Source organism: Schistocerca americana, chromosome 8 (assembly GCF_021461395.2).
Source record: "Schistocerca americana isolate TAMUIC-IGC-003095 chromosome 8, iqSchAmer2.1, whole genome shotgun sequence".
NCBI classification, from domain to species: Eukaryota; Metazoa; Arthropoda; class Insecta; order Orthoptera; family Acrididae; genus Schistocerca; species Schistocerca americana.
This window is the reverse complement of record NC_060126.1, coordinates 465,621,975-465,633,246: the sequence shown is the minus strand read 5'-3', so window position 1 is coordinate 465,633,246 and position 11,272 is coordinate 465,621,975. Positions and strand designations below refer to the sequence as shown.

The window sequence follows — 11,272 nt, the reverse complement described above, 5'->3', positions numbered from 1 at the left end:
CCGGATCCCAGTAAATTAGATGCTATCAGAAACTTTCCTAGCCCTCGAACTAAAAAGCAGTTAAAATCATTCCTTGGGCTATGTTCATTTTTCAGACGTTTTTTGCCACAACCACTTTTGAACAGTAAACATCTGCTAAATCTACTCAGAAGGAATCAAGTTTGGATCTGGTCGGAACAGTGCCAGAATGACTTTAATACAATTAAACATGCTTTAGTGAATGCTAACATTTTGAGCCATCCAGATTTCAATTTAGATTTTTGTATGACTTGTGACGCTTCACGTACTGGCTTGGGCTGTTGCTTATTTCAAGTTGTAAAGAATAAAGAGGAGGAACAGATAAGAATTATTGGGTTTGCGAGTCGCACTCTAACTGAATGTGAGCGTACATACTCCACTACTGAGTTAGAAACACTTTCCATAGAATGGGCATTCAAGAAATTCAATTATTATTTATTTGGAAAACATACGGTAATTTACACCGATCACCAGGCCCTGACATTTTTGTTAACTTGTAAACTTGTACATCCTAGACTATCACGATGGGCAGTTACACTTCAGAACTACTCTTTTGAAATTAAGTACATAAGAGGTAAGGACAACACCATTGCAGACACTTTGTCTAGACTTCCACAAGGTATGAATGATACCAACAGTGACTTAGAAAATATAAATGACTACAGGATTCTCTTAATGCAAGACAAGCAGTATCACCAATATTATATTGATATGTGCAGAAACATGGCTGAATTACAAAAATCTGATCCTCACTGGTATAAGATAATAACATTACTGGTAGAAAAACACAATCATCCTTTGACTAAGTATTACAAGTTACACAATGATGTGTTATTTTACCGCCGACATTCAAATGCTACTAACTGGTGCGTATGCATTCCCAAGGAGTCCGAACGTAATCTAATTTGGCACACACACTTAGTTTGGGGTCATTATGGGACGAAAAAGTGTTTGGCAAAGCTCAGTACATACTGTTATTTTAGCAATATGAGAAGAAAAATTTACAGGGAACTAAAAACATGTGTCATATGTCAAAAATCAAAACCTCAGAATTTATCCACAAAAACAGATTTACATTCTATTTTACCTGGTAGACCCCTGGAAATTCTGTGTACTGACATTAGTGGACCGCATCCAGCAAGCTCTGGAGGCGTCAAATATATCTTAGCTTTTTACGATATATTTTCTAAACACGTAAAACTTTATGCTTTAAAATCCGCCACTGCAAATGCTATAATACGAAGATTCTCAAGTGATTACCTGACGCACGTGGGAAAACCTAAAGCAATTCTGTCAGATAATGCAGCATACTATTCTGGGTACAAATGGAGAAATTTCTTGAAGGACAATAACATTAAAAGTATATTTATTTCGAGGTTTAGTCCACAATGTAACGCGACCGAGAGACTTTTCCGAGAATTAAACCGTTTCATGAGGACCTATATTTCATCAAAACATACTAATTGGGTGTCCTACCTAAGTCTTTTCGAAGACGTACACAATAACTTAAATATTTACGATACAAATTACACACCTAACGAGATCATGTTCAATTGCAAACAGAACGATCAGTGGATAGAACCATACCTAAGTTGTCAGACAAGGAAATCACACCTGAACAGAAAATAAAAGAAGTATTGACTACGCTGACACATCACGCACAGATACGAAACAAACATCACAGAAACATAATAAAAAGAAAACAAAAATTCGAGGTAGGAATGCTTGTACTACTTCGTACTCATCATAAATCTGTTGCACTCAAACGACGCAACGCTAAGTGGCGTCTGCTATATGAAGGACCTTATATAATTGTTAACATACCGCACCCTGGTGCGTATCTGTTACAACATCGTAGAACTAACAAAATTATTGGGCTATACGCACACCGAGATCTTAGAGCATTTCAGGCTGAATAATGTAAAAGTCATACCCATCAAAATATTGCTAAGCAACTCGAAAAACTCTGTTGCTACAACACAGATAATAAGTAGTATAGAAATTTTCATTTCAGCGTTCCAGTGACGCAGTTGAAGACAGAAGAACTTTTCTTTCAACGCCGCGGCTCCACCGAGAAGACTGAATATTGAAGTAAAATTTATGATTACGTAGCAGTGAATGATATATAAATTTTTCACGGAACATTTGTGACTGTAGGTACCACTGACCTGGTATGACACCTGACGAACCGACAGACGTCATCTGTGAAGCGATCTTTTACTTCGAGAAATAGATTAGACGCACATCTCTCAACACGAAAAGCATCTATCAGTAGTCAAGGCCACACAGACACTATACACACACGCACAAAAACGCGAGGAATCGAACATTTTCTCTCTCTTACTATTTTGAATATTTATTGAGTAGTGAAAACGCCTGGTCTCGCCTACTGATGTAATGAATGTTGTGTCTAACCTATCTTAATTTCAGATGACATCACAAAAAACATCTATAATATCCCAGCAAAACCGCTAAAGAGGATGTAAATATCTGCAATTCGTGTAATCAAATGTGACACAATGTAATAACCTATAGCTATGTAATGATGATGAAAACATGTTTATGTGCAACTGTATTATGTTTATGCTAAGAAAATATGTGACGTGTGTATGTATAATTACTTATTTTTTTAACTGATGTATCATGTAAAAATTTGAACAAAACGAGTGCCAAAAAGACATTGCATAGTGAACCTCTGTTCACGGACATTAACGAACATTTAGGTGAGCTATATTCAGCAAAAAACTGAAAATGTGAAGTGAATAATTCGTGCATCGTCTAGTGACATTACTACAGTACCCAACTTCAAGATGTTAACTGGATTAAATGGACACAAAGTGCTTGTCCAGAAAACAACACGACGGGTGGAAGAGTTTTGGTTGGAACTTCAGGGAATGAAATGTTCTCGAAATGTGACGGACACTCTTACCTGGACTGTCCAAGGATCGATGCCAGCTATGTGCCGTCCGAGGTTCTGCAACCAAGCTTCCACGGAATGTAAAAAAAAAAAAAAAACGAACTGCACGTGGACCAATTACTCGACGGGTCACGTCTGATCTGTAATAAACAATGCTTTTTGTCACAACGAACTGCATCACAACGACTATAATGGAAATAGGAAATGGACACGCTTATGTATTAATCACGTTGTTATACAACGATGTTACTGTGATCAAAAAACTTTACCACGACGATACTAACCTGTAAAAAATTATTGTACAGCAGATGAATATGAACTGTGATAACGACACCATGTGTATAGGTCAACGCACCTGAAACAACAGAACATTTTTCGTTGAAGCATTTCATTGCAATGCTATGTAACTAAGAACATTCAACAATCTAAAGTTGTATTGTATTATAACAAATATTGTAATTTTAAAACTAAGTTACCTGTCATAGAATGTAGTCTTCATATGTAATCTTGGTGGAATATTTTCTTTGTGCAACGACTAAGAAATGCGCGCGCACACGAACAATATGAACTGCAATACTGTGCCGCGTGATCTAAATTTACGAAATAACGGCAGTGCCGTAGTTACACAGACGCTTCTGCGCATGCGCGCACTCTGTTTGCCAACATAAAAACTTTTTCGGCGCACGCGCGTCATTCAAATTTTGTATATAATATACAGTATAATGTAAGTCATGTAAATAGTTGTAGATAACTTAGATTTTCTTGTGCCTTTAGGTGAATTGCTCGCCTGCAGGTGTGTCCTTTCGCCTCGCAATTCAGGGGGCAATATAAAGGCACATTTGCATGCCGAGCGTGAGTTTCCTCGGAAACGCGAGATATTAATTAAATAAATAATCAGTGACAAATAAATAAAGCCTATGGCACACAACTGCAGCGCTGTGTCGCTGATAAAACAAAAGCAGAATTACGATACTCTTATGTTGGATTAAGGAGAGAGAGCTCTCGTTGAAGTGGTGCGAGAAGCACGTATTTTAGTTTATTGTCTGGCACACCGCCATATTTCATGATATAGAAAATTTACTGCGAGTTGCAACCATACTAGGCACTCGATTCTGTAAAGAATTTATATTTATAAAAGTAAGTAGGATTATGAACTGTAGGCTTATTCATTGATTATATCTGATTTAACTAACTGTGTAATTTTTTGTCTAGTAGACAATCACCTCTGTACGACGTTTTGGCATGGCTGGCAAATTATTGTAATATTGAGATTTAGTTTATGAGTCCGCACCTACCGCAGCAGTCTTTGGAAACGATTTAATTACGAAGTCCGATTATTTCAGTTTTATTTCACGGTCAACTACGAGTAACATTGCCTTTACGAAAAAGCCATTGTCAAGCGTCTGATACCGAATAATCAAAACCTGACGACTCATAGGAGAGCCAATCATTCAGATAATAATTAATATAATATTTTATTTTATTTTATTTTATTTATTTTATACATGCTCGATGGGATTCAGATCGGTAGAGTGAGCTGGCCCCACCATTGTTGCAATATCTTCCATTTCCAGGAAAACACATCCAACCATGCTCTATGAAGCTGAGCATTATCGATCACCAGTACGAAGTTTCGGCCCACTGCACCTTGCAGGAACCGCACATGAGGTCCCAAGATCTGGTCACAGTGCCTGACAACAATTTACCCTTACCTATTCACATGTATAATTTCGTGAAGAGGTGTTCGTGTTGTTAACATAATCCTTGCTCACATCATTAAAGATCCTCCTCGATACCGGTCGGTCTCTTTGCACAGTTTTTGGGTCGCGAAATCGAGTTCCACGTTCCCTAAAGATGCCAATCCGTCGAGAATCACTCTCCACACCATATTGGGGCTGAACTGTGAAAAGAACATTGGCCCACTGTTCGACCATCCGGGTGCCACGCTGACGATTCCACTCTACACGTTTCCTTCTGTGAAGACGCTTCAGAGGTACACACGCAGCAGGTCTTTGATAATAAAGGCCTCGATACAAGATGTTCAGTGGGTGCTGTGGGATCAGATGCCAGTAGCCGTTTAGCGCTAAGTTTGTTTAATTTTGGACACCAGTGCACAACCTGAGCAAGCACGGCGAAAATCAGTTTACTCCCGTCTCCCACATTAGCGGACGACTTTGTCCAAACTTTAGTCCGAGATACCTCGAAGTGATGAGATGTGAAATAGCGCCGTTTGAAATGAATTGTGGAGCATTCTCCAGTAACGTGACGAGAAGTGACTGCCAGTGTCAATTGGCCTTATATCATTACTTCATCCTTTTCACTTGTCATAGCGTAGCTTTCGACGCGAATGCACTATTTGAGAAGTTTGCCCCAAGTTGCATTGTTAGCTGCAACAGGCTGAAGACGTGCTTTGTTGGTGCTGCACATTTTAGCGATTTTGATCAAGCTTACGCTGCAGTGTTCTTCTTCGGTACGCCAGTGTAGAAGTGTGCACAGACTCAGCTAAGTGAAAAATCCGTCAGTACGCAATTAGGAATTTTCCCTTGTGCGAGACCGCGTGTAGAGGATCGTGTGCCGATTATAGTTTTAGATTCGCATATTTGTCTGATTGCGTCGCTTCTGCATAGTCTTTCACTGATTGTATCAATACCCAATTGTTTTGTGATATATTGTGAAATTTCGAACATTCGCGATTGCCGCGATAAACTAGTACTGTTATCGTCAATTGTGGCTTAAACTAAACTGTTCTTTTTTAAAATATTTTCAGAACAGTAGTCCTATCTTCGTTCAAAACAATCGTTCTCTTACTGTATTGCAATATTACATGAGAAATAGGTTAGTTTGAGAATTTTCGGAAGCTTGCAATACTATATTTTCGTTAGTTACCGGTACAAGTGTTTAGGATATGTAATTTATTTCGCAGCAAATCGGAATTTGTAATTTCTCAGTTCAGCCAAAGAATACATGATCCGCAAATCTCATTGTATATCAATCCAAATAAACGTGCTTTTCTGAGAATTTTCGGAAGCAATCATTGTCGTTTCCATACTCTACGAGCAAATTTGAAGCAAATCACGTTTGTGATTTAGTTACTGTAGCAGATTTTCTAACACATTGTATTACACCCACTTTCTCCTCAAAGAGGAGTAGCCCTATATATTATCTGCATGTATTGTAAATTAACTCTGTTTTCGAATTTGCTAACAACTATATCAACATAATTAGGAAACTGATAATTTTTATCACAGGATTTTGCGTTGCATTACTAGAAATCTCGTTTTTGTGTAGCGCTTCAGTTCTTATAGGGAATTAGCAACTTTTCAGCTCAACAGGTTAAAAGAAAATCAGTGGGGTTAGTGCAAAGTTATATGTTCATTCCCTTGTAATATATTGCACCAGCCAAACTGCAACACCATTGTGAACGCTGTTCTTAAACATGGGATGAATTGATTGAATATCGTAAGCAGCTGGAAATTACCCTGACTACTGTCAAACGATTGACAACTGCTGCGAGTCAGTGTGTTGGAAGTGGTCCTGAGAGTCGTGTATCTGTGATAACTTTACCAGAGGTACCTCAGGTACTGTCCTCTCCTGTGAATCCTGTCTCCTCTGCACAATGTACAGGATCTACCGTTACCCTCCACTTGACTGCCAGTGGCGTGTCGATGGTAGATCCAGGCGTCTTCTACAGGATGGATGTGGAGGGAGGACTCAGGGTGTTGTACCGGTCCCCCTACCCAACAAGTCTGAGGTGCTGTCTTTAACTGAAACTGAAAGTGAGCCAGTGGAACTCACTTCACCTGTTTCCCGGAAACCGGTTTTGTCTGGTGTCCGGAGGAAGCAAACACGAAAGTATAGGTAGGGGTCTATTAATCATCGGCAGTTCAAACGTACGGAGAACAATGGTATCCCTTAGGGAAATGGCAGCAAGGGACAGGAAAGGACACCAGGTGCACACAATGAGATTGCCTGGGGGCCTCATTCAGCATTTTGAAGAGCTATTCTAGCACCCACTGAGGGAAAAGAGTGCAACAAACTGCAGATTGTGGCTCACATTGGAACAAATGATGCCTGTCTTCTGGGCTCCGAGGTCATCCATGTGTCGCGCCAGCAACTGGTAGAGATGGTGGAGAAGGCCAGCCTTCCGCATGGAGTTTCAACGAAGCTCACAATTTGCAGCATTGTTACCAGATTTGATAGTGGTCCTTTGGTTCTGAGTCGAGTGGAAGGTCTGAACAAGAGACTTCAATGTTCTGTGACAAGCTAGGCTGTGAATATCTGGACTTGTGCCATAGGGTTGAGAACTGTAGGGTACCACTAAATAGGTCAGGTGTGCATCAGAGGCTGTTACTCAGGTAGCTGACTGTGTGTGGGGTGCACACAGGGTCTTTTAGATTAGGCGACTCTCCATCCAATTCAGACAACGATAACTGTAGGAAACTCAGAAGTATCTGTGTATGATCGAACAAAAAAATGATTTACACAGGTCAGAGTATTAAAATCCTAATGATAAACCGTCAAAGGATTAGCGACAAAGTGACATAATTTGCAGTGTTCATGAAAAGTAGTGAAGTTCACATAATACTAGGTAAAGAAAGCTGATTGAAAAGTGAATTTAACAGCAGTGAGATTTTTGGGAAAATTTAAGTGTGTATCGAAAGGATGGGCAGATGGAGATGGTGTATTTGTTGCAGTAGACAAGCATCTCAAATCCACTGTGGTAGAAACTGAAGGTGCATGTGAAACTCTTTGGGCAATACTCCGTATCAGGGGTTTGCAAAAATGATAATTGGATCCTTCTATTACCCACCAGACTCATCTCGTGATGTAACTGAAAACTTTATAGAAACCCTCAGTTCACTTGTGCGTTTTTTCCCCAATCACACTGTAATCATCGGTGGAGACTGTAATCATCCAACATTTAATTGGGAGAATTACAGTTATCTTAGTGGTCAGTGAGATAAGACATCAAGACAAAAGATCTAAAGGCAACAAATCGACCTGACCTCTTTGAGTATGACGACATCGAAACTCGTATCAGCGACGATGACGCGGTGTGAGAACAATAATTCCAAAAGTACAAAGGACAACTAAAACAAACAGAAAGATGTGGATGTTCAACAAAGTAGATAAAAAAAGTCAGTAGTGTCATATCTCAATGAGGAACCTGGAAGTTTCACTGCAGGGGAGAAGCAAGCAGAGGAACTCTGGCTCACATTTAAAAGAATAATTGGACATGAACTGGATAGGTATGTTCCCAGTAGAACAGTTCATAATGGGAGGGAACCTCCATGGTATACAGTCACTTTAAAGCAACTTCTAAAGAAACAGAGATTACTGTATAATAGGTGTAAAACAAAGTGGAGGGCTATAGATAGAGAGATGAAAAATGAAACATGTTTGACTGTCAAGAGAACAATGCATGATGCCTTCAGTGACGACCGCAGCAAATATTGTCACGTGATCTTTTACAGAACCCAAAGAAATTATGATCATATATAAAGGCTGTTAGTGACACCAAAGTTAGTGTTCAGTACCTTGCGAATGAGACAGGAACTGAAACTGGGGGTAGCAAAGGAAGCTAAAATGCTTAACTTAATTTTCAAATGTTCCTTTACAAAGGAAAACGCAGGAGAATGGCCCCAATTTAGTCCTTGTGCCACTGAAAAGTTGAATGAAATAAGCATTGGTGTCAGTGGTGTTGAGTAACAGCTGAAATCGTTAAAACAGAGCAAATCTCCAGGCCCCAATGGAATCCTTGTCAGATTCTATACTGGACTTGCAGCTGAGTTAGCTCATCTACCTACTATAATTTATTGTAGATTTCTCAGTCATCGTTAGATGCAATAGTAACTTTGGGTGTTGCCCTGGGGAAGTGTGTTGGGACGCTTGCTGTTTGTATCGTATATTAACGACCTTGTAGACAATATTAATAATAAAGTCAGGCTTTTTGCAGATATTGCAGTTATCTGTAATTAAGTACTATATGGAAGAAGCTGCATAAATACTCAATCAGATCTTGATAAAATTTCAAAGAGGTGCAGAGATTGGCAACGTGCTCTAAATGTTCAGAAATGAACAGTTTTGCACCTAACAAAACGAAAAACCGCAGCATCTAATGACTGTAATATCAATGAGTCACAGCTGGAATTGGCCGACTCATACAATTACTTGGGTGTAAAATTTTATGGGGTAAGAAGTGGAATGATCACATTGGCTCAGTCATGCTTAAAGCAGCTGGTAGACTTTGGTTTATTGGTAGAATACTGGAGAAGAGCAATCAGTCTACAAAGAAGATTGCTTACAAATCCTTCGTGCGACCAGTTCTAGAATACTGCTCAAGTGTGTAGGACCCATACCAGTTAGGAATAACGCGGGACATTGAACACATACAGAAAAGGGCAGCACAAATTGTCACAATCCAAGGAGAGTGTCACAGAGTTACTGGAGCAACTGAACTGAAGAACTCTGTAAGATAGACGTAAACTATCCCGAGAAAGTCTATTAATAAAGTTTCAAGAGCCAGCATTAAAATGCTGACTTTAGGAATGTACTACAGTCCCCTAAGTATTGCTCACATAAGAATCGTGATGATAATATGAGAATAATTGCTGCACGCACAGAGACGTTCAGACAATCATTTTTACCGCGCTCCGTAAGCGATTGGAACAGGAAGAATAACTAGTACAATGGGATGTATCCTCTGCCATGCACCTCACGGTTTTTTGCAGCGTATAGATATAGATGCAGATGTAGTTCAGCGCAGCAGACGATGCCAAGACGTGTGCAGATATGCTAGTCCGAACAACGATTGTGGTTGCAAACAATGTTGTGAACAGAAACGTGTTTTTGTATTCGGTGTAAACGCAGCTTAAATTGCAGCCAATAGAAAAACTAAAAAACTGATATTGACTGCTTGTGTGCTGGAAATATCAAGATTTAACGATCAGTGCTTCCGTATAAAAAACATTAGGATTTAACTAGGCTAAAAAAATGCTGATGTTATTATTGTAATGTATCTGTTATTACAATGAAATGAGTAAATGCTTCACAAGGGAACACAAATATGTAAATTAAGAAAAAAAATTATGTGTATACTTCACAAATTGCTGGGAAGTTTGCCTCTATATACGTAGTATTATGTCTAAAATTATGCTGTCAAAATTTTAAATCTTACCTTATCTCCATGTCCATAAATATTATATTTTCATAACTGTGTTGTCGAGGAACTCTTTGACACGAATTTATCTTTATATATTTTATCTTTGTGTATCTGTGCGTGTGGTAAACATTTGTTTAGAAGAGTGAACGTTGGAGTAATGTATAAGAATTAAAGAATACAAGAGTGTCTCATTTTGTGTTCTAAGTAAATGCAAAAGTTGTATAAAATTAACAATGATTATAGAAGATCAAGAGTCGTTTAAAAGCTGGCTTTCGGCCGTACTGGAACCTTTGTAAGTAGGCCAAAGATTGCAAACGTTGCACAATTAATGGATGAAATTTATGAAGTTTTATGCGTTTAATAAAGATTTTTGTCGACTCGAACATTCTGCGTGTTTGAATATCAAGCCCTGCAATAATGACATTTTCTCGACCTTATCGTATGCATAATGGTGGGATTTCAGTGTTTTACTTTAGTCAGGAAATCAACCGAGAAAGCCGACAGTAGTTACAGATCCCGATGCTTGGCTCCAAATATCGACATCTGTTTTGTTTGCACATAAGAACTATGATGAATTACTTTCAACTTTAAATTTCTGTACGACATTCATTTATGAGAAAACAGCCTGTGCCACTATGACTTACCCCGTGTATTAAACGTCACTGAATTATGAGTCGAAATTTATTAACACCTAATGTGATAGGTTTCCAACTAGTTCTAAACTCGTACATCCAGTTAAACACTCTTGAATGTTGTCTGACCAAATACTGCTATTTGCAAACCAGTTGTGTTCTATTTAGTGGGAATTGGTTCATGCTCAGTCATCTTGGAGTAATATGAATGTCATGTTTAGAGGATTTCATCCACAGTGATATTTTTCACTGTATAGCGAAAAGCTGCAGTTCCAACAAATGCTATTTTGAATTTGTGAACTTCCTTTGTGGATGAATGGAGTGTTATTGCATTTCCATGGATTCTCTCTCTGAAGTAAACAGGACGTCTGCGAGTGTCCTAGCTCCAGTGACATCAGCATTTAGGTTCTGTTGATCTGGAATGGGGGAGTGAGGATTGGGGGATTCAGTTCAAAATTGAACTATGCTTTGCTGATTTTTGTTTAGTATTCATTTCACCTTCTGTAGTACTGCTTCTAACAAGCTTTTTGCTTAGACTTTCTA

General features: G+C 38.8%; 1 protein-coding gene across 4 annotated transcripts in view; it reads left to right on the top strand.

Moving 5' to 3' along the window:
- Nucleotides 1–10,214: 10,214 nt before the first annotated feature.
- LOC124545110 (RNA-binding protein 26) overlaps nt 10,215–11,272 on the top strand; it is a 266,987-nt gene continuing 265,929 nt past the window's right edge. For all 4 annotated transcript variants that reach the window (XM_047123928.1, XM_047123929.1, XM_047123927.1 and 1 more), the window contains exon 1: nt 10,215–10,389. In XM_047123928.1, the coding sequence (XP_046979884.1) occupies nt 10,331–10,389 (59 nt within the window). In that variant the 5' untranslated portion in view covers nt 10,215–10,330. The remainder of the gene's footprint in view (nt 10,390–11,272) is intronic.